This window comes from Hemitrygon akajei, chromosome 6, assembly GCF_048418815.1.
Source record: "Hemitrygon akajei chromosome 6, sHemAka1.3, whole genome shotgun sequence".
Taxonomy (NCBI): domain Eukaryota; kingdom Metazoa; phylum Chordata; class Chondrichthyes; order Myliobatiformes; family Dasyatidae; genus Hemitrygon; species Hemitrygon akajei.
Window position 1 is genome coordinate 47525030 of NC_133129.1, and position 24217 is coordinate 47549246.

Here is a 24217-nt window from a genome sequence, read left to right on the forward strand (position 1 = left end):
TCACTGAAACAATTCTTCCATCAGAGAAAACATCCACTCAGCCTATAAACTTCTTAATGCTCTGTTTTTCTTTCAACTATTAAGCTAACACTTCCATTTAGAGTTAGAGAGGCAGTAAATAGTTATGAGATGTCTAAGTTTAGCTATGATACAATATCTTATGGGCTGTAGAAAATAATTTAGTTGTTTGTGTCTTAACATTTCACAAGCATGAGTTTCTATCTCCTTATGGCCTAGCAGTCAAAAGTGAAGCTAAATATCAGGGTCTAAAAAGAAGTGTACCTTTTGCAAAAGAAGTTACTAAAGGCTAGGCCCAAGTAAGTGGCAGTTCATAAAGCAGAATATAGAGAAGTTGTTTTGTTTAAAATCAATAAAAATGCAGAAAATGAAAAGGAGAACAAGTTTATTAATAGTTTATTGTAATTCCTTCCTCATCAGTACTGCTCGTAACCTCCCTCATAACAATTCAGTCAACTGCAAGTTAAGAAATCAGAGTTTTAATGGATGAGTTATTAACATGCAGAGTTAGACTGGATTATGAATAAATTTAATAAAGGTTTTGAAAGTTATGGAGGGGTTAAGTAACAGTACATAGGGAAAAATGTAACCACTGACAAGTGTAACAAGGACTTAGATTTGAAATAATTGGCAAACAATACAAGAGGCAAGATGAGATGTCATAAGCTGGAATGTATTTGAATAAGTGGTGGAAGCAGATTTAAATATGAATTTCAAAAGGAAATTGGATATAAACTTAAAATGAAATGCAGTATGCAAGACCAGAAGAGTGGAACAACATGGACAATGCTTTCAATGCACTGGTTAAAGCACAATAAATGGCCTCCTGTTATCTTATAACTTGTGATTAACAACACTGAAATGGAGTAGCTTGGCATGTTCGGTAATTTAATTATACAGAGACAAGATACATCAAATGCACTGAAATAAATAAACCTGATAATAAAAATTTATAAACACTAATCTGTGATGTTACACAATGCTTCCACAAATAGATATTGGTCCTTGTGAGTCATTTCCCAAAAAGACATGCAAATTGTTTACAGAAGCAACTCTAATTGTTAAATTGAAGGAAATAATTTAGGCAGAAAAGTTTGTAACACTGGCACAGAATTTTTCAATAACATTAATGAACATGGGGACACTGCTCTGTATTCACATTTTGTTTTTGTTTTCTATAATTAGGCAGTTCAAATGGTTTCGGCATGGACTGAAAGGACTGCTTCTGTGAATTTCTATGACTCTAATTATAGTTAACTGTTTTGGTAACCCTTTATAATTAGCAGTGGTAAATAGCATTTGCTAATAATCTGTACACTTTCTTCTGTTTTTCCTCTCTTCTTGGGCATTCTGCCTTTCACATTTCAGTTGAACAAAATTAAATATAGTATGTACATTTTAGTTCATTCACAGTACAAGGCCAGCATTTCTTACACATCTCCATTTCTTCTGAGAATGACTCAGAACACTGAGACTCTGACTGAGAATGACTCTGCCTAAATGACTACCGTCCCGTTGCACTTACATCCATCATCATGAAGTGTTTCGAGAGGCTCGTCATGAGGCGCATCAAGACCCTGCTGCCCCCTCACTGGACCCCCTGCAGTTTGCGTACCGTCTCAACAGATGATGCCATTGCCACCACCCTCCACCTGGCCCTAACCCACCTAGACAAGAAAGACACATACGTTCGGATGCTGTTCATAGACTTCAGTTCAGCATTCAACACAATCATCCCTCAGAAACTGATTGGAAAGCTGAGCCTACTGGGCCTGAACACCTCCCTCTGCAGCTGGATCCTAGACTTCCTGACTGGGAGACCTCAGTCAGTCCGGATCGGGAGCAGCATCTCCAACACCATCACACTGAGCACGGGGGCTCCCCAGGGCTGTGTGCTCAGTCCACTGCTGTTCACTCTGCTGACCCACGACGGTGCTGCAACACACAGCTCGAATAATATCATCAAGTTCGCCGATGACATGACCGTGGTGGGTCTCATCAGCAAGAACGACAAGTCAGCTTACAGAGAGGAGGTGCAGCGGCTAATGGACTGGTGCAGAGCCAACAACGTGTCTCTTAATGTGAACAAAACAAAAGAGATGGTTGTTGACTTCAGGAGGGCACAGAGCGACCACTCCCCGCTGAACATCGACGACTCTTCTGTAGAGATCATTAAGAGACCAAATTTCTTGGTGTTCACCTGGCGGAGAATCTCACCTGGTCCCTCAACACCAGCTCCATAGCAAAGAAAGCCCAGCAGCGTCTCTACTTTTTGTGAAGGCTGAGGAAAGTCCATCTCCCACCTCCCATCCTCATCACATTCTACAGGGGTTGTATTGTGAGCATCCTGAGCAGCTGCATCATTGCCTGGTTTGGAAATTGCACCATCTCGGATCGCAACACCCTGCAACGGATAGTGAGGTCAGCTGAGAAGATCATCGGGGTCTCTCTTCCTGCCATCACGGACATTTACACTACACGCTGCATCCGCAAAGGAAACAGCATTATGAAGGACCCCATGCACCCCTCATACAATCTCTTCTCCCTCCTGCCGTCTGGGAAAAGGCTCCGAAGCATTTGGGCTCTCACGACCAGACTGTATAACAGTTTCTTCCCCCAAGCTATCAAGACTCCTCAATACCCAAAGCCTGGACTAACACTTTGCCCTACTGTCCTGTTTATTATTTATTGTAATGCCTGCACTGTTTTTGTGCACTTTATGCAGTCCAGTGTAGGCCTGTAGTCTAGTTTAGCTTTCTTTGTGTTTTTTTTAATTACATAATTCAGTCTAGTTTTTTGTACTGTGTCATGTAACACCATGGTCCTGAAAAACATTGTCTCATTCTTACTATGTACTGTACCAGCAGTTATGGTCGAAATGACAATAAAAGTGACTTGACTTGACTTGGAATCATCTGCATTAGTGTACAACACAAAGGCACTTGCACAATTTTGAAACTTGGGGAACTGTAAGACTTTTGCCCAGTGGGAACAAATGGGACAACATTATCAAGTCTGGATGGTGTGTAAATTGGGAGAAGTAAATAGTCCCTAGGTTTCCTGTATTTAAACTTTATTTTCTTACAACATAGAAGGCAAGTCACCTCTTCAAATGAATATCAGCTCTCAGAGCAATCCCATCACTCCCATTGCCATCATCCTTACTATCTCACAAGCTCATCATCTCCAGATTCTCCTATCATCCACTTACCCGACAGGTAATTTATAGCAGCCCAGTTCAGGGTGTTTCTGGGATTTGAGAAACCAGAATACCTGGAGGAAACTCAGAGGCCACATGGAAAAGATGCAAACTCCGCACCGTTAACCCGCATTTAGCAAACCTACAGCAGAAAATATTCTTTTCATTAGATTCTCTGGGAAAACTTACTGATCAAAAATATCCTGGAATATGTCCTTAAACCTTCCATCATATGCCTTCATAATAGTGTTTTTGGTACTCATATAAAGAGGCCACTTCTTGGATAGGGCATATTGGAAGCAGCTGTGTGCAAATCCTGTAATAGACTGGTATTAAAAAGGTGAAAAGATTATTCACATTATATTATTGTACAAGAGTTAGAACATCATGTTGCAGTTATAATAACTATCAGTTAGACCACTCTTGACAGACACCATTGTGGCAGAATGTAGATTAAGAGATGGAGAGAACAAATGAAGGTTTAAAACATCCAAAGGACTGTTTCACTGAAGAAAAGACAGAAGTAACAGAATACAAGATAATTAATGTGAGGACCTATTCAAGCAGTAACACAGTCCAAAACAGAGTAAACAAGGCCGATAATCTGCAAAAAGGACTATCGAAATGATATGGTGTTAGAAAACAGAAAAAGAGTGTAGACTATGGTATTAAGAACAAGCGTAGCCCAAAAAAAAAACCTGGAGTCAACGTGACACAGCCACAGGAAAGGTTTTGAGAGATAGATTGATTTTCATCTATTAAGTATTTCTTCTTTGTACTGAATGCAACTTCCTTAATAAATCTGTCATATTTATAACCAATATAGCTGAACATTGTGGTTCACTACAGTCATGACTGAAACTCTCTACATTAAATTTTCTCTGTAAAATAAACCCACTAACTGAGTAATCTTCCAGATGGGGGAAGAGGGAGGACAGGGAAAAAGGGGAATAAGAGGAGATAGTCTTTTGCCAAGTATCTGGACAGTAAATTGAATGCAGTCTATTATCTCCCATGCATTGTAAATGTTTGCTCAACAGTTTAATTTATATTAGTAGATTTGACTTTTGAGAAATTAAGTCTTAACATTTTCTAAAAGTATTGTCAGCTTTATTCTGAACTGTTGATTTATTCCTTGAGCCTGGCACAAAGCAACAAACAAGAGAGAATCTGCAGATTCTGGAAATCTAAGCAACACACACAAAATGCTGGAAGAACTCATCAGGCCTGACAGCATGAAGGGTCTCAGCCTGAAATGTCGACTATACTCTTTTCCATAGTTGCTGCCAGGCCTGCTGAGTTTCTCCAGCATTTTATGTGTGTCACAAAGAAACAAAGCTTGTCCAGGTCTCCACCACTGTCACGTTCAATTACTCACTTCAGAAATGCTCACTACCACACACGTGTCTTCTACACCAAACCAACTAATGTGCATCGAGTTGTAGAAGTCTTGTACAGTATAAATACAGCTGCCAGAGTTGGGTTGATGTTTTCACATAGAATCTGGGCAAATGGTGTAATTATAACACTAGACCTCTCCCTGTAACTTCTGCAGCACCACCTCTCCACCTCCTCTCCCAACTGACATGCTATCCTGACTGTGGGGAAGAAGCATCACTTGGCTCCCTACCTAACACCAAAATGGACAAGTCGTTTTGACCTTCCAGGGTAATTGGAGATAAGCAACGAATGCTCAGAATTTAAAGAAAGGAATCAAAATTCAGTCAGTTTGAAACGTCTTACCTCATCAGTGTTGTACATTCCCATTCCCACTCCTCCACCAGGGAAGTCAAACACATTCCATTCCAGGGATTCACTTCCATCTTTGGGGAGGAAGACAAGCTTAAAGTTGCCTGGGCTGTCCATGACAAAATCTATCGCTTGATACTGAAATGGAATTATTGTTAACATTAGATACAATTCAAAATAAAACAAGTAATCAATAAAAGGCCTTTCAATATAACTCTCCACTCTTGATTCCCAAAACAGATGCAAGTGCTGCCCCCAAATGAGATTCATTCTATTCTCCTGTATTTTCATAATGATTCTCTAGTTCTTGGTTTTATTGACATCTACCGTATGCTGATGTTTTGGAGGTGGGCTGAAGAACAGAAGAGATGCAGTGGTCAGCACAGCAGACATTAGTATCTGTCATCATTCATGTGACATGAATATCTGTACGGTCTCTCACTGCCATAAAGCAATTTTAAAACATGGATCTCACGGACCCTGCAAAGTTAGTTCCAGTCATACATTCTGTACAATCTGACTCAAGATTCAAGATTGTTTACTGTCATTCTTCAGTACACAAGTGTAACAGGGAAAAATGATTGTTACTCCAGATCTGATGCAACATAAAAAACATAATAAATATAAATGTAAAGCTAAAGTACAACTAACTGTTGAGTGTGACCATATATACAGAAGATTAGCTTATTACTGTTGGCCATGAAGGAATTAAAATATGGAAGAAGACATTAAACTCAATGGGTCAAGGACAACGGAAGTAGATGGACAAGATACCTTTGTTCTTGCCACGAGCTTGAAGGAATGGAGGCTGCCGTTTTGTGAAGCTGCTCTGTAACCGCCATTTGGTGAACTATTTGATGAACGAATTCTGGGATAACTTAATCAGAGTAATTGAACATGGACACAAATATTTTCTGTTAATGATCTGCTAAACCTGAGACCATTCTCAGACAAACTGTTTATTGTGTAGAATGGCAGGTTTGCAGAAGTAATCTCGTTGTCTCTACCCAGTGTGTGGGTGACCCACTTTGACTGGTCTGAACCAAGTCAAATAGAACAAAAGAAGTCACCTACACCATGAAATGTGTAGCCCATGGCGACATCCAATAGAAATCTGACACAGGTATGTCAGGTGACCTTGACCAATGAGATTGAAATGCAACATTTGAACTGATCAGGAAAGAGTATAAGAATGAAAGGCTTCAAATGCAAAGAGGCGAGAATTCCAGAGAGTTACTATCGCAAGGAAGAATCCCATGAGTATTGGTACAGAGGGATCAACAGAATTCATGCTTTAAGTTGGTGGCTGAGGGTCAACATGGCTAGTTGATGTTTGTGCAGAGACAATAAAGTGCGAGCTTTGACTAATTAAGAGTTGTGTAGTGAATTGTCTAACCTAGACCTGTTGATGATTGGTTAACATTACATCCTGGTTCTACCACCCCAATGTTTTGAGACAGCCTCTCTCAAAAGGATTTTATCATTAAGGGGTGCAATGAATGTGATCTCCATAAAGAGAAATTCAGTAGACAGCATCAAAAACTAGACAATTTTTTGACTTTGATAAGTCCTTGACCATTAATCATGAAGAATAGGACATCCTCCTTAGCTTTAGCTTGTCTGCAGAAATCGACCTGCATCTTATATCATGTCTTGCAAGTCCCAATTTTAATCAACGGGTCCACAACAGACTGAAATGGCTTCACTTCTCTTGCTCCAATAGTGCTATCTTTAAAATTTTCCTCTTCACCTCCCCTCTTAATTCTTTGCCTTAGAATCTAATAGTTTTCAAATTTGCCTCATATGGACCTTACAGTGCCTTTCTACATTAATGGTGTAAAAATGTAGGCTGCTATCAGTAAGGACTCAGGTTCCTTCTTTCCACCACCAGACAATGCCACTGGTGAAAGCAAAATATCACTGTCTTATGATGGTGGTCGAAGCCACTCTTCGAAGAATTTACTACTGTGTAGTGAAGACAGTCTATCAAGTCCTTGCAGCCAGGTGTGCTAGAACAGTTGGGAAGGGGTTAAACTAACTAGGCAAGGTGATGGGAACCGGAGTAAGAGGGCTGAAGATGGGGTAGTTGGTACACAAGCAGTGGTAAGGTGGAGTGAGTCTGTCAGGAAGGACAAGCAGATGATAGAGCAATATTGCAGTCAGTGGGATGAGTTGCAGTGCAAAAAAGGGGGACAAAATAGAGAAGGGTGATGAATGCAGGACTGAAGGTGTTATATTTGAGTGTACACAGTATACATGATAGATGATCCTGTAGCACAGTATAAGATTGGCAGATATGACACTGTGGGCATCACTGCATCGTGGCTGAAAGAAGATTGTAGTTGGGAGCTTAACAACCAAGGGTACACATTGTAGTTAAAGGACAAGCAGGTACGCAGAGGGGGTGACTTGGTTCTGTTGGTAAAAAAATTGTACCAAATCCTTAGAAAGAGGTGACATAGGTGATCATAAGATGTATAATCCTTGTGGGTAGAGTTAAGAAACTGTAAGGGTAAAAATACCCTGATATGAGTTATATGAAGGCCTCTGAACAGTAGCCAGGATGTGGGCTACAAATTACAATGGGAGATAGAAAAGGCATGTCAAAAGGGCAATTTTATGATAGACACAGGGGTTTCAAAATGCAGTTCAATTGGAAAAATCAGGTTGGTGCTGGATCCCAAAAGAGAGAATCTGTGGAATGCCTACAAGATGGCTTTTTAGAGCTACTTGTAGTTGAGCCCACTAGGGGATCAGCTATTTTGAGTTGGGTGTAATGAAATGGATTTGATTAGGGAGCTTAAGGTAAAGGAACAGCAGACAGAGATCATATTATGATAGAATTCACCCTTTCATTTGAGACGGAGAAGCTAACATCAGAGGTATCAGTATTAGTGTGGAGTAAAGGGAATTATAGAATATGAGAGGGGAACTGAACAAAAGTTGATTAGAAGGTGACTTTAACAGGGATGATAGCAGAGCAGCAATGGCTAGAACTTCTGGGAGCAGTTCAAAAGCTGTCGGATAGAGATATCTCAAAGAAAAAGTAGTATTCTAAAGACAGGATGATGCATACATGACTGACAAGGAAAGTCAAAGCCAACATAAAAGTAAAAGAGGGGGCATATAATAGAGTAAACATTAGCGGGGAGTTAGAGGATTGGGAAGTTTTTAAAAAGCCAATAGAGAGCCATTAGGAGGGAAAAGATGAAATATGAAGGTAAGCTTGCCAATAATATCAAAGAGGTTACAGATGTTTTTTCAGATATATAGAGTTCAACGTTCAAAGTAAATTTATTATCAAAGTACATACATGTCAACATAAACAACCCTGACATTCACTTTCTTGCAGGCAGACTCAATAAATCCAATAACCACAGTAGAATCAATGAAAGACCACTCCAACTTAACCGAAGTGCAAATACAAAAAGAAATAAATAAATAAACAATAAATATCAAGAATGTGAGATGATCAGTCCTTGAAAGCAATTTAAGTTGTGGGGATATTTCAATGACAGCGCAACTGAAGTTGAATGAAGTTGTCTCTCTGGTTCAAGAGCCTGATGGTTGACGAGTAATAACTGATCATGAAGCTGGTGCTGGTGAGTCCTGAAGCTCCCATACCTTTTTCCTGATGGAAGCAGCAGGAAGAAAGCATGGCCTGGGTGGTGGAGGTCCTTGAGGATGTTGTTTTCCTGTGACAATGCTTCGCGCACATGTGCTCAATGGTGGGGAGAACTTTACCCTTGATGGACTAGGCCATATCCGCTACTTTTCGGAGGATATTCCGTTCAAGGACATTGGATGCAGCCAGTCAATATACTTCACTACATATCTATAGAGGTTTCTCAAATGTTTTAGATGCCATGCCAAATCTTCACAAACTTCCAAGTAGAAGTGCTGCCATTCTTTAAAGAGTATGAGAAAAGCAACAGTAGATATTGGACCACAACAAAATAAAGCTGGAGATATAGTAATGGGGTCAAGGAAATGGCAGATGAACAATAAGTATTTTGCATCAGTCTTCACTGTGGAAGACACTAGCTGTATGCTGTAAGTTTGAGATTGTCAGGGGGGCAGAAGTGAGCAGAGTTGCTATTACTAGGGAGCAGGTGCTTGGGAAGCTGAAAAGTCTGAAGGTAAGCAAGTCAACAGGACCAGATGGACTACACCTCAGGAGTCTGAAAGAGGAGGCTGAAGAGATAGCGGAGGCATTGGTAGTGATCTTTCAAAAATCAATAGATTATGGCATGCCACTTTTCAAGAAGGGAGGGAGGCAATAGAAAGGAAATTATAGACCAGTTAGCCTGACCTCAGTGGTTGGGAAAATGTTGGAGTCAATTGTTAAGGATGAGGTTTCGTGATACTTGGAGGCAGGTGATAAAATAGGCCAAAGTCAGTATGGTTTCCTTAAGAGAAAATGTTGCCTGACAAATCTGTTGGAATTCTTTGAGAAAATAGCAAGCAGGGTAGACAATATAATTGGTTTCAAAAAGGGATTAGATATATAGGTGACTGTTTTGAAGGAGGTAAATTGATGTCGTTTGATCAACTAAAGAATAAATATAAAATATCAAATAACACTCTTTTCTGTTATTTCCAATTAAGGGCTTATTTAAGAGATAAACTGGGTCAAACAATGTTAATGCCAAAGCCTAATGAAATAGAAATTTTAATTCAAAAAGGAAAAATTAAAAAATTTACTTCTTGTATGTACAATTTGATTGAAAAACAGACAATTAAACAAGGAATTCATAAGACAAAAATGGGAAACTGATTTGAATATTAAAATTGATGAAATAAGTTGGTCAAGACTATGCCTTGACAGTATGACAAATACAATAAATGTTCGACTTAGATTAGTACAATTTTTTACATCAATTATATATTACACCACAAAAAATAAATAGATTAAACCCAAATTTATCTGATCAATGTTTTCGATGTAATCAAGAAATTGGTACTTTTTTACACTCTACTTGGTCTTATTTTAAAATTCAACCTTTTTGGATAAATTTAAGAGTTTTATTGGAACAACTTATTGGAATACAACTTCCACATAACCCAATATTATTTTTACCAGATGATATTGAAGGGATAAAACCGAAACTTAAATTGAACAAATATCAGAAAACATTTATAAAAACTGCATTGGCAGTAGCCAAAAAGGCTATTGCAGTTACTTGGAAATCAGATTCATACTTAACTATGGACCGCTGGAATAATGAAATTTTTAGCTGCGTTCCACATAGAAAAAATTACTTATAATTTAAGAAATGAATATGACATATTTTTGAAAATTTGGCATCCTTATTTACAAAAGATAGGATTAAATATATGGGCCCTTTGAAGATAAAGTTATTAGCCATTTGGGGAAAGAAACAAATATATATATTAAAGTTATTTTGAATTCCATGGAGTATGTGGAGATCTTCTGATATCCAGGCAATCTTTCTTTCTTTTTCTCTTTCTTTTCCCCTTTTTTTTAGATGAAATACAGTGTTGGGAAGTGCATAGTCATATACTTTCATAGGAGGAATAAAAGCAGAGAATGCTTTCTAAATGCGGAGAAAATTCAAAAATCCAAGGTGCGAAGAAACTTGGGAATCTTTATGCAGGATTCCCTAAACGTTAGCATGCAGGTTGAGTTGTTGGTGAGGAAGGTGAATGCAATATTAACATTCATTTCAAGAGGACTGGAAAATAAAAGCAAGAATGTAATGCTGAGGGTTTATAAGGCACTGGTGAGTATTGGAGTACTGTGAGCAGTTTTGGGCCTCTTATCCAGGAAAGGATGTGCTGACATTGGAGAGGGTTGAGAGGAGGTTCATGAGAATGATTCAAGGAATGAAAGGGTTATCATATGGTTCTGGGTGTATACTCCCTGTAATTTAAAAGAATGATGGGGAATCTTATTGAAACCTGTTGAATGTTGATCAGCTTAGGTACAGTGGATGTGTACAGGGTATTTTCTACAGTGGGGGAGTCTAAAACCAGAGGGCACAGCCTCAGAATAGAAGGAGCATCCTTTAGAACAGAGTTAAGAAGAAATTTCTTAGCCAGAGAGTGGTTAATCTGTGGAATTTATTGTCACAGGCAGGTTTTTGAGTGCATTTAAGGCGGAGGTTGATAAGTTCTTGATTAGTCAGGGCAAAAAAGTTACAGGAAGAAGGCAGGAGAATGGGGTTGATAGGGAAATGGATCAGCCATGATGAAATGACAAAGCAGACTTGAGCCAAATGGCTTAATTCTTATGGTCTACGTGGATGTGAGGTATAGGATTAAGTTCAATCCTATCGAATGGCAGAGTATTCAAAGTCTTATGGTGTACTGCTTAAATACTTTCTGCTGAATTTCAAAAAAATACTTAATGGAAAATTGCCCAAACGCCTCATCTTGCTAACCGCTATATTCTGTGACTATCATTTCATCCACTTGTTCATAAACCTGGATAGGTGTGTTATAGCATAGGCTAAACACTGAATAAATAGAGCTACTTATACAATATCAGAATGCATTCACATAAACTAACTTTCAATAATGAAGCTTTTTGTTCTACTTAAGCTCCGCTAGAGACTTAAATTCACAATCTGGGCTAACGCTTTCTAGCATATTGAGGAAATATTATTTTGCAAATTGTGTTTTCTTGTGAATCTTTTAGTATTTTTATAATATTCTCCATACCTTAGAGCTGTTGAATATCGAACCAACACCACAGCAAAATTCCCAATACATGTACAGTAAATGTTTATGGCAAAAAAAGCTAATCTTTGATCCTCGATGCTTGAAAATGGTCTTAAACAATTGCCCCAGCCACCAAACCCAGATAGGCACATGTTCAAGAAATCTTCCCAGGATGTCTTACCTGATCACCGTATGCATGCCGTCCTATTGTGATTGGTTTTACCCAACCGGGGACAAGTCGTGGGATGTTGTTACAAATAATTGGCTCTCTGAAAACCGTGCCACCCAAAATATTTCGGATGGTCCCATTTGGGCTTTTCCACATTTGTTTCAGTCCGAACTCTGAAAATGTATCAGTTGGGTTTTCGCCATGAGTTTCTCACAATGTAATTGGATTGATAATTCTACTAAGTCTATGTAAAGAGTGTAGTTATTGAAATGTTTATAGATAGCAGGTTCTCTATTCTGAATCAGGGACACTTACACCATCTGGTGGCATTTCAGTAAAGGTTACTTTAAATACATAGAATGGCCTTAACAGTGGGACCCGATGACTACTCTCACTTCTTGCATTCCTCATTCCTCCAGGCTTGCATTTATAGAATCCAGATACTGTCCTGCTGGCCTACATGGTACCAAAGCCAAAGAACTGAGCTCCAAGCAGGGGCTGGGCCTAAAATTGCTGTACAAAAGTGACAACAGTGGGCTAGAACAAACCCCAAACACAAAACTTCTCTGGAGCCCTCTGACAGATGGCAAATCCCTGTCCTTTCTTTGCTGACTGAATATTCTGGACAGATCTTACAATGTTTCTGAATCTCTCAGTTTCTGAATGTTTCTGAATACTAAAAAAGAGTAATAGAATTTAACATTGGAAAAAAAAAGCAAAGCACAAACAACATTAAAAATGTAACACAGCTTTTTCCTTCTCAAGTCTTTTACTCCCCATTCACCGAAAGGACTTGTAGATCATACACAAGTTCTAGACTGACAGAAAGTTCAAAAACCATTTCCATATAAGGATTAGTAAGGAACCTCAGCAAGTTTCCTCAGGATTCGAGGGGTCATATAGTCCACTCTTGCTTCTATTTCTTGTATCTTTCTATTCTATTCTCTTTACTATTTGTACCATCATTTTACCAACCAACCACAAAGAATGCTAAGATGGCCATCCGTTATCTGAACAGAAAGCTGTTAATAGCCATCAGCAAGTCCAGACCTCATCTTCTATTGACAGTCATTTTACATATTTGCTTATAAAGTCACACCTCACTATAAACTATTAATGTCTATACAAGTACAAATACCAAACTATGCAGAAAAAAAGAATACTTTGCACATCAAGTGACATCCCACAAATTTGTAATCTAACATGATTCTTTGGTGCATATTGAGGGCATAAGATACTCATTTTCAATAAAACATTAAACTAAGGTCCCAGCCAATAGAATGTATACTGACAGAGAAATACAGCTAAGAAATAGGTAGAGGATTTGTGGAGAGAGAAACAGTTCTGATGTCAGGTCACTTAGTTGAAACATTAACCTTTCTTTCTCTCTAGAGATGCTGCCCAACTTGTTGAAATTTTGAAACATTTCTAAAAGTTTTATTCTGTATTTCCAGCACTGGCACTTTTTTTTTTGGAATAATACAAGAAACTTAACCACAAGGTTTGCAACTTCACATGTTCACACTCTAGTCCCAAACATTCAAGTGGGTAGGTTCCAGATATACACTTTAATTATGTTAATGAAACAATAGATAAAGCAATCATGAAAACACAAAAAAAAAGAATATCCACATTTTAAATTTGGACTACAAATCATACAGTGGGCTATTAATGAATAACATGAAATTAAAAGACTACAAACTAATCTACTGCATACCTTCCACACGGGCTTCATCTGGTGTAATGGTGGCACATTTCACTGCAACTCCATATTTTTGGGTTGCCAATGCAGACTCAATTGTCACCTGGTCCTCTGTTTTATCTCGACTGGGGAGACCAAGATCGAAGTATTTCAACTCCACATTAACATTAGGAAGAATAAGCTGTAAAGTAGATAACAGCATACCATTAACGTGTATTATGGCGACAAGCAAGTGTGTACTTGATTCAGCAGACACTTCGCCACCTTTGGCAAAATGCATCAAATCATGGTACTGCTCAGCATACTAGCAGAACTTTTATAATACAAACAGCATCTAACAACTTGGGCAGGGCTTCTATAATGCTACATCTTCCAGATTCCTTTGAAATAATTCCATTCCTTCTGGGGTTACATGCAATTAGCAGGCCAGATTAACTGGTCTCACAAGTGGTTGCAATAATTCAGCTTTAAATGCCAATTACACATGGTCAGGACAATTAGAATCCATAAAAGGTTAACTTGTTGCCTTGAAATTTGTATCATCCACATCAAAGGATTGCCCTAGAAAGAAAATAGTCAAAAGTCTCACAGATATTTTACGATACTTCCGGGCTGATCCTAAACAATGTCCACAAATCATGCACTTAGAGGTTCCACGTTTGAGTCAAGCTGTAAGACTTAATACATTCTACAGATTTTGCACAGAAGGGTTCAGGAATGATGGCACTTCTCCTGGCAGCCTCCAAGGCAGCTGAACACAGTCAACATTGCAAAGGCAAGATCAGTCTTCTGGAGAGTGAACCTGCAATAAGCATCTTACCCAGATGGTATCATTGCCTATGTCCCTAGATTTTGCATAGATCAACCAGTGGGGTATCTGCAGACATGTTTAACTTCTCCTGATTCAATCTGAAGTTCACTCTTGCTTTAAGAAGACTACTATCATCCCAGTATCTAAGAAAAATAAAGCAATGAGTACTACCCAGTGGTTCTAACATCCACCATCATGAAATACTTTGAGTAGCCGATCATGGCATACTTACCTCCAGCCTCCGTTGACAACCTCGGCAATTGCAAGTTATCAAAGGCTGAAACAGGTCTAAGGCAGACACCATCTCCTGGCCTTACACTCCTCTCTGGAGCACATGGACACTAAAGACACCTACACTAGACTATTTATTGACCAGACCTTTGTTAAGTATTCAGTACAAATCAATAAGTATAGGCTGCAAATGTTCTGTCTTGATTATTCTCAACTATGGTGCCCTATAAGCCTGTAACTCACCCTCACTCTGTTCCCTGTACATTCATACTTTGTGGTCATATTCGGCCTCAATTCTGTCTGAAAGTTTGAAGATGATACCACTATAATGGGTTGTAACTCAAATACTGATGAGTCACGGTGTAGGAAAGAGATCAAGAACCGAAAGGTATTATGATGACAAAAAGACATCAATGTCAACAAAAGACTTTAGGAAGGAGACGGTGCACATGCTCCTGTTACATCAATGGTGCTGAGATCAAGGAAGTTGAGTGCTTCAAGCTCCTTGGAGTTGTCGGATTCTGATGTTTTAATCCAACATTCCTTCAGAAGTCAGGAAAGTGGCACAAAACTTGTTGACCCAGGACAGGCTACTGGTAATGTTCACTCAGTTGGATCTAACTATTTAATTCTTAGATTAGACAGTTTAATTGTTACTTTCTTTGCAGTTTAACAATTAGCCAACTACTTGTATTTTAAGAAGTTCTTATACAAGTAGTTTAATATGCTTCCTAGTGGCCACAGTATGTATATAAAGTTGTTTAATGTGTTCCCTAGTGGTTACACTGGTTTGATTCTGGAAGCTTCTCTTGGTGCTGCATTATTTGAATAAGAGCTTTCTCATTGGTTGAATCTATGAATTTGAATGGAATTTTCCAGGTGGGTATAAAAGTAGCTGACCACAAGGCAGTGCCATTTAGTTCTTTTGTCTCTCCCTTCACTTTGTAGACCTCCATCACTCTTCTATTCAATTTCTCTGTGTTTTATTAACGCTTAATAAAACTATCATGAAGGATTAAGTTTTGTGCCTTTTTCCTGACTTCTTCAAGAATGTTGGATTAAAACATTAGAATCCAACAACTCCTGTGCAGGTGCAAGGTGGCCTGGTATGGCAACTGCTCTACCCATGACCAGAAGAAACTTCCATAGGTTTGTGGGGATGTTTCACTTTTTGCCCAAGATATTTAAGTACATTGTTTAATCCTTTCCTCTGTTCACTTGGTGCAAGTTACTTCAGGAGCCTTGGGTCTTGAATGTGAAGAACGTGGGCAGCCCATCAGCGCTAGCCTAATGCAATAAGTGCCCTAGTGTTGGGGGGGGGGGGGAGTAGGCCTTGTAGAGAACACTGACAACTGGATTATTGTACCAGTGGATTTGGGGATGTTGTGGAAACCATCTTGGTCCTACCACCCTTGTGTTTTGGCAGCCCCAGTATTTTCTACATTGTTGTATTTTACGATATTCTATATGGTTTTGTTGAATCGCGCGTGCATCAAGCTGTGGTGTTGCTGGGTGTGGGAGAATGTCTGAACTCTTATTCCGTGAATCTGTCGGTAATGAGTTTTAGCACCTTGACCCCATAGTAATGATGTCTCCTTTGGCTGATTTCATGAGTATTCATGTGTAATAGGGTAGCAAATTACACAGCATCCACACAGACAGAGGTTTGGGGTAGGAGAGCACCTCAATCTAGGTAGGATGCTGTGTGATTGCCCTGAGCATTGACCCAGTGGGTTGCGTGTTTAAGTCTGTGCCGAACTATTGTCCAGTAAAGTGATTACGATACGTGGCTATGGACGCTGCAGAGGTTGAGTGGTGCAAATCCACGGGGTTACTGGTAACGAATGCGTGTGTATTGAGTGGGGCAGGCTCAATACACGTGGTTGAATGACAATTAAACTCAAATTTAATTGAACATGGAAAGAAAATAATAATAAATAAGCAATAAATATTGAGCAGATGAGATGAAGAGTCCTTGTGAGTCCATAAGTTGCAAGAACAGTTGAAGAATGTGGCGAGGGTCATTATCCCCAATGGTTCAAGAGCCTGATGGTTGAGGGGTAATAACTGTTCCTGAACCTGGTGGTATGGATCCGGAGGCTCCTGTGCCTCCTTCCCAATGGCAGCAGTGAGAAGACAGCATGGTCTGGATGATGGGGGTCCTCAATGATGGATGCTGCTTTTCTGCAAAAATGCTCTACGTAGATGCGCTTAGCGATGGAGAGGGCTTTACCCGCAATGCACTGAGTTGTATCCACTACTTTCTGGAGGCTTTTCCATACCAGGGCATTAGTGTTTCCATACCAGGCCGTGACGCAACCAGTCACTATACTTGTGCAGATACTTGCACATCTGCACAAGCTTGTCAGAGTTTTAGATGACATGCTCAGTCTTTGCAAACTTCTGAGAAAGTAAAGGCGGTGCCATGCTTTCTTTGTGATTACACTTACATGCCACATCCAGGACAGATCCTCCAAGGAATTTAAAGTTACTGACCCTCTCCATCTCTGATCCCCTGATGAAGACTGGCTCATGGATCTTCGGTTTCCTCCTCATGAAGTCAATAATCAGCTCCTTGGTCTTGCTGACTTTAGAGGCAGGGGTTGTCATTGCGGCACCACTCAGCCAGATTTTCAATCTCCCTCCTATATGCTGATTCGTATATGAACCTTTGATTCAGCCAACAGCAGTGTTGTCAGCAAACTTAAGTATGGCACTGGAGCTGTGCTTAGACTCACCGTCATATGTATAAAGTGAGGAGAGCAGGGGGCTAAGCACATAGCCTTGTGGTGCCCCTGAGCTGATGGAGGAGATGTGGTTGCCAATCCAAGCTAACTAGGCGAGTGAGGAAATCAGGGATTAGGTTGCACAAGAATGTATTGAGGCCTAGGTCTTGGAGCTTATTGATTAATTTTGAGGGGTTTAATAGTATTGATTGCCGAGCTGTAGTAACGAAGAGCATCCTGATGTATGTATCTTCATTGTCCAGATTTTCCAGGGTTGAGTGAAGAGCGAAAGAACTGGCATCTGTTGTTGACCTGTTGTGCTGGTAGACAAATTGGAGCAGATCCAAGCTGTTCCTCAGGCAGGATTTGATATGCTTCATCACCACCCTCTCAAAGCACTTGATCTCAGTGGATGTATGTGCTACTGGATGATAGTCATTGAGGTAGGTCACGGCATTCTTCTTAGGCAGCGGAGTAACTGCAGCCTGCTTAGAGCAGGTGCATACATCAGACTGCCATAGCAAGAGAATAAAGATCTCAGTGAACACGCCAGCTAGCTGATCAGCACAAGACTTTAGTACTCGGATTAGTACCCCATCCGGGCTTTCCATGGGTTCACCCACATGAAATATGCTCTCAGGGACTGCGGGAGTTTGTGAAGATGCCACTACGTTTTGACAGTCAAAAAGAGCATAAAAGGCATTGAGCTCATGTGGGAGCGAAGCCTTGCTGTCACCTACATTACTTACTTTCACTTTGTTGGAGCCAACAGCACTCAAGCCCTGCCACAACTGTCTAGCATTCTTCAGTGATTCAAGTTTGGTTCTGAATTGCCACTTCGCATGTGAGAGGGCTTTCCAGAGGTTGTACCTGGACCTCTTGGTTCATCCAGGGCTTCTGGTTGGGAAAGACTCTGAATGAGTTTGTGAGGACACACGTCTACAACTGTTTTTATAAAGTCCATGACAACCATGACGTATTCATTCAGATCTTTTGCCGAGTCCTTGAACACGGCGCAGTCCACCAACTCGAAGCAATCCCATAGCCGCTCCTCTGCCTCCTGTGGCCACTCCTTTGTTGTCCTTATCTCTGGAGTCTTGCTCTTTAGCACTGGTATAATAATCAATTCAAAGCAACTCCTCTTCATATTGGCCTTGGCTGCAAAATGGCTAACTGTTGAAATATCTTTTCAGCAATAATTTAAGCAAATAATGTCTTCCTTTAAAATTTTCTTTACAAACTTTAATGGAAAATATATCAACAGGAATTATATAAAAAAAGAGACAAAACTAAATATTTGTACACAAGGAGATAACAACAGAGATAAAAATATAAAAGGCAATGAATAACAAGTGCAGAAAAATAGTCCGGCTTCTCCACACACATTGTTTTGGAATCCATAACTGAGAGGTAATACTTTGGAGTTGTGGTACAGTCTGGTGTGCAAATTTTAATTTACCGACTGTGAGACAAACTTAGTTTTCTGGTCTATTAAACCTGAACTTCAAATCTTGAGTTGAAAATCAAAAATTTTCTCAAAGGTAATCAATTTGAGGTCGCCATACATCATTTATTACATCAGAAATGATTTCCCTTTTCTACAGCATCAAACTGCAGTTCAGCAAACTCAGTAGCCAGACTTTATTAGAATGGCTTCGAGAAAAGAATGTCTATTACACGTATGCTAATGGAACATTCCACTATGATAAAGAGACACAAGAGGGTTCAAAGGAAGTTCACAAAAATGATTCCAAATTGAATAGGTTGTCATATGAAGAGAGTTTGATGGCTCTGGGCCTGTATTCACTAGAACTCAGAAGAATGAGGGGTGACCTCATTGAAACCTATTGAATAGTGAAATGACTTGAAAGAGCGGATGTAGAGAGGATGTTTCCTATGAAGGAGATTGTCCTCTGGTCTAAGAATCTCTCACCATACCAAGCATCCTCTCCATATCTACTCCTTCAAGTTTGTTCCCTATTAAATAAATAGCCTCAGAATAGATGGCTACATATTTAGAACAGAGATGAGGAAGAATTTCTTAAACCAGAGTGGTGAATCTGCGGAATTCTTTAACACAGGCAGATGTGAGGGCCAAGTCTTTAAGTATATTTAAGGCAGAGGCAAAGCAGAATCGATGGGCCAAATGGCCTAACTTGCTCCTATATCTCATGGTCTTATGGTTTCTAGTGCTACAGTATGAATGGCCATTAGTTCTGCTGTCAACTTGGTTAATGCTTGTTGGGTTTGATCAAAGGCATACATGGTTTCATTCACCATTTTCTCCACAGCTGGTGCCATATTAATCAGATCCCAAGACAATATCGCAGTCCCATACCTCAGAAAGGCAATCACCCAAAATCCCTTAGTCTCTATTATGGATATCTGGTGTCACCAAACCAGAGGGTGGTGAAGTAGCGATGGGGAGGAGAGTTTCATACTGGACCTTTACCACTCCCCATTTAGGGGCCCTTATCCTTTCAGTTGCAGTGACATGTTAACTGATCAATGCCCTTCGGTTCCAGAAGCAACCGTCAGAATCCCTCTCTCAATCACTGAGGAGCCATCGGTGTACAGAAACAAATCCTTGGCAGACTAATAACCAACAGGATGCTGTCGGTCTCCATGTTCATGAATTAAGAGTGTTATTATGTGTTTTTCGTTGACATACAGTGTGAATTTTCCACTAGTATCAGGGATTCTTAATGCACGTACAGTACACAAGGTCACCTTTAAAGTTTAAAATGTTTCGGTTGTTCTTCATTAAGAGTCACAGGGTGTCTGAGCACTACTTGTACTTCAGCAGTTTGTTGTGTGGATGAGCAATAGTTGATCTGCCACTGGCTTTTCAATAGATTAATTAGCAGTAGTTTCATCTGACATAGCAGTTAATCTTTTTGTTTCATCACTGTTATTCTGATTTGAGTCACTAGGGGCCACTGTAGAGTCCATGTCATATCTATTCTGTAATTCCTCGGAGTTCAGATGGTGTCGCTGTTCCTGGAGTCCTGTAATTCTCCCAAGTTCGATGTTGGTGCTGTACAGGGAGTCTGATGTAATTCCTTGGGTGGGGCTTCCGAAGGAGTTGTTTCACATCAGTAGCATCACTCGCAGGCAGGACTGCACAACTTGAAACTGGGGTGGCACTTTTCCATTTTTTTAAGTTCTGTTTGAAATTTCATACAATGTATAGTGATTGAACTACGGTGTTCTTTTGCTCACCCCCATCATGCTGTTTTTGTTGTTTATCTCATGTTTAGCATTTCTTCTGATTAGTAAGACTTTACTCGCACATTAACTTCCACTCTGTCACACATTTTACTAAGCTTGTTTATAACTGTTCCATTCATCCTTTCTGCTAAGACTGCCGACTGAGGATGGTAGCTACGATGGAAATGTTGGTCAATAAAGGCCTTACATTACCTTTCCGGGCAAGTGGGTACCATTGTCGCTGGAGTTTCTAAGGGATCCCAAATCTCAATATGATTTCCTTCAATAAACATTTAGCTACTGTAACTGCATCAATCTTTCTACAAGGAAATGCTTCAACCCATCGGGAAAAATATCAATAATGACCAATACACATTTATATCCTTCACATGAAGGTAATTCAATAAAATCCATCGTAAATGCACTAATGGTCCATCAGAGAGTGGTGTATGAGATCCTTCCATCTTCACGAACAGTCCTGATGAAGTGTCTCCGCCCAAAACGTCGATTGTATTCTTTCCCATAGATGCTGCCTGGCCTGCTGAGTTCCTCCAGCATTGTGTGTGTGTTGCTTCCTTCCGCTTCCACTAGTCTCCCTGTATTTTGTACACCTCATATCATGCAATGTTCACCAACTTGATTTACAGCTTTCGATAAACCAGGGACATACCATGTTTGATTTACATGATCTATTAATCCCCTCTTCAGCCTCTGGGGAAAAGGTGTACTGTGTCCTGCGGGGCTGTGAGGCATTTGGGTTGATGGTCACTTCATGTGGCTCAGCTGTGAGCCTCTTACCTGCATCATTTGGCTGAAGGGCCCAAAGTTGTGGTGGGACCATGGAAGTAAAGGTCCGAAATCAACACTGAACAACAACTTTCGTACAACTTCCTGTTCAATGCTCCTAATGTACTAAGGGGCATTAAAAGATAATCTTTACCTTCTTCCAATCACCACAGACTCCCATCTAGTCGTCACCAGGACCTTATGTCATGGCAGTCCTCACAGACTCTTAATCATTGGTCCAAGGACCTTTGCTGCCTTACCTCTGGAAACTGCTAGAGTTAGGTGGGATTCCCTGTTCTCCTGATCTTGTATCAGCCACTGAACCTCATGGGGAAATCGCACTGCTGTCACAGTTCCAGAATCACCCACACATATTTCAGAAATTCCTTACCAATATAGGGATCCAATTTCTGATGCATAAAATGGTCATTTCCAGCCGGGTTATAATAGGCCGTACAGTAAAGATAACAGTGCCATTTAACCAAGTTGAAGATCTAAACAGAATCTAGCAGATCTCAGGAGGCTTTCAAGGCATTTCCGTAAAAATGTTCCATACTCATTGATAAGTGAGTAACTGCCACTTATACAAAAAAGGTTGACTACTTCTGAAATCGTGTAATCCAGAATGGCTCTCTGGTGTAAGCATATCAAATCCCTCAGGAGTGCAGGTAATAGCAGCTCATATTTTACACAATAAATCTCTTCCACACAAGTCTACAGCACATCTAGAGAAAGTAGAAAGATATAAATCCTGGTTCCCTATACTGATCTCCACTGGATCTAATTTCAAGACATTAATAGGTTGTCCTCTGCTTGGGAAGGACAGAATGCAATTCGGACCATTTGTAGTAATACTAATTTGTAGGCCCCATAGCCTGCTCTTTCAGCAGTCCTGAATATTATTCCATTTTCTGTTCTATCTTCTGTAGTTATTGGTATTGCTAATTTCTGCATGGAGGACTGAAGAGAGGGCTCTGAGTTCATCACTCTTACACCCCAAATGTTTCTTCAGATACGTTGATCTTCGTAGTGCGGCCTCATGGACTCCAGGCATTCCAACAGTTTCACAACCATAAAACAGCATACATCCAAACATTCAATTTCTGATTGAGATGGAGAAGAACGGTTGCCTTCTCATGTTCGGATGACTCTCATTCCTGGACAATATAATATGATGGAAACTGGATGGTAGCCTCGGACATGGTGTCCACTGGAAACCCACTCACATGGACTTGTATCTCTTAACAATAACAGCCACCATCATGCCTCCCAATGTAGAGCAGTTCTTTCTACTTTGATTAACCGTGGAAAAACTATTTCAGACCCAGAGTGTCTCCCCAAGGAAATAAGATTACTATGTACAACATTTCTACGGAATGACTACGAGATGAAGGAAATCAATCGGGCCCTGAAAAGGGACAATGGAAAAACAAGGAAACCTACACCTATCTTCCCTATATTTCCACAGTTTCTGGAAGGATCGCCAGGGATCCTCAAGAGATACCAGATTAATACCGTCTGCAAACCTATAAGGAAACTCAAATCACAGCTTATGCAGATCAAAGATGACCTGGGACTCAGGTTGACTGGCATTTACAAGATTCTCTGAAAATGCAGAACAGTGTATATTGGCCAGATAGGATGCATGGTGGGAACCCATATCAAGGAACACGGGAGGGTATCCGTTTGGTTACCCGGAGAAATCAGTGGTAGAAGAACATTGCATTCACAATGGCCATAGGATTAACTTGACACAAAACTACTGTGCTGCACCAACGGCTTTTACGACCGCCTGGTAAAGGAAGTAACTGGAATAAAACCAGAGGAAAAGAAATTTAACAAAGCTGAAGGTCTTGCTCTAAGTAAGAACTGGAATCCAATTGTAAACAAGAGAGGAGAGCAGAAACCTGATTGGATGAGGACTGACCAATCAGGAGGGAAGGACTACAGGAGTATAAATTCCACCAGGCTGGACAAGCCCAGGCATCATCCCTGATGAAGATGGCAGAGTTTGTCAGCGAAACATCGGTTATAATCATTACCTATACCCAGCTGGAAGCCAAGTTGAGCTTATTCGTCATATATGTCTGGAAAGCACTAGATACTTTTTCCCTTAATAGATTTGTGACACAAAACAATAGTTTTAAGTTTCTGAATAACTTTTTCCAAACCACTGTCCAGGTCAGGCTCTCTTTTACCATGGCCTATAGTTCTGCTGACCAATGACAACATACACCCATTAGTTCCCTGTTTGCAATTCTTCCACCGATCCCTTCCCGTAATTATTAAACACATACCATGCTGGCATCACTTTATTTGGGATAGGAAAGGACTCCCCTTGTCCCATTATTACCAACTTCTAGTCTCTTTTCCTCACCCTACTTACTGTAGTTTCTCTTTCTTTTGTTCACTCTTTCTCTGGTAGGGATCAAACTTATGAGCTCAGTTTCCATAAATCCCACTCTTACTTATTCTTTTAACCAGCCAGATCTTAGGTGTCCCAACACTCTTACCATACAGGTTTGGTACATTCCTGACACCTCAGGTGTCCCTGACATTCTTATGGTCAAATCTAATCATTGATACCCATCGTGGTTTCTGGTCATCATGCTGAATGCGTTAGAATCACAGAGAGAGAAATTAATCCACTCAATGGACAGCAGCACAGATTGCAGTGTACAGAACGAGAGCGGGGCAGAACCCAGTATTTACTACTCGCCTGGAGAGGCCACACAAAGCAAAAACCAAACTTACTTTTTGGTGATCACTCCTCTACTGGAGTTACCCCGGGAACAGGTGCACACCAGAATCCCCCCTTGGTCTGCTCCTGCTCCTAAACATGCGATCTTTGGTGCTCCAAATTCTGTGGAGCACCTTCTCAGTACATCTTATAACTCAGTGAATCAATCATAAACGCATTTATTTTACTTGC

General features: G+C 40.2%; 1 protein-coding gene across 1 annotated transcript in view; it reads right to left on the reverse strand.

Annotated features, from left to right (window-relative positions):
* LOC140729047 (isocitrate dehydrogenase [NADP], mitochondrial-like) overlaps window positions 1-24217 on the reverse strand; it is a 64887-nt gene that overhangs the window by 20574 nt on the left and 20096 nt on the right. Inside the window, exons 3-6 of the mRNA XM_073048326.1 lie at window positions 13537-13702; window positions 11832-11992; window positions 4961-5104; window positions 3407-3543 (exon numbers count right to left, since the gene is read on the reverse strand). Coding sequence (XP_072904427.1) covers window positions 3407-3543; window positions 4961-5104; window positions 11832-11992; window positions 13537-13702 — 608 coding nt within the window. The remainder of the gene's footprint in view (window positions 1-3406; window positions 3544-4960; window positions 5105-11831; window positions 11993-13536; window positions 13703-24217) is intronic.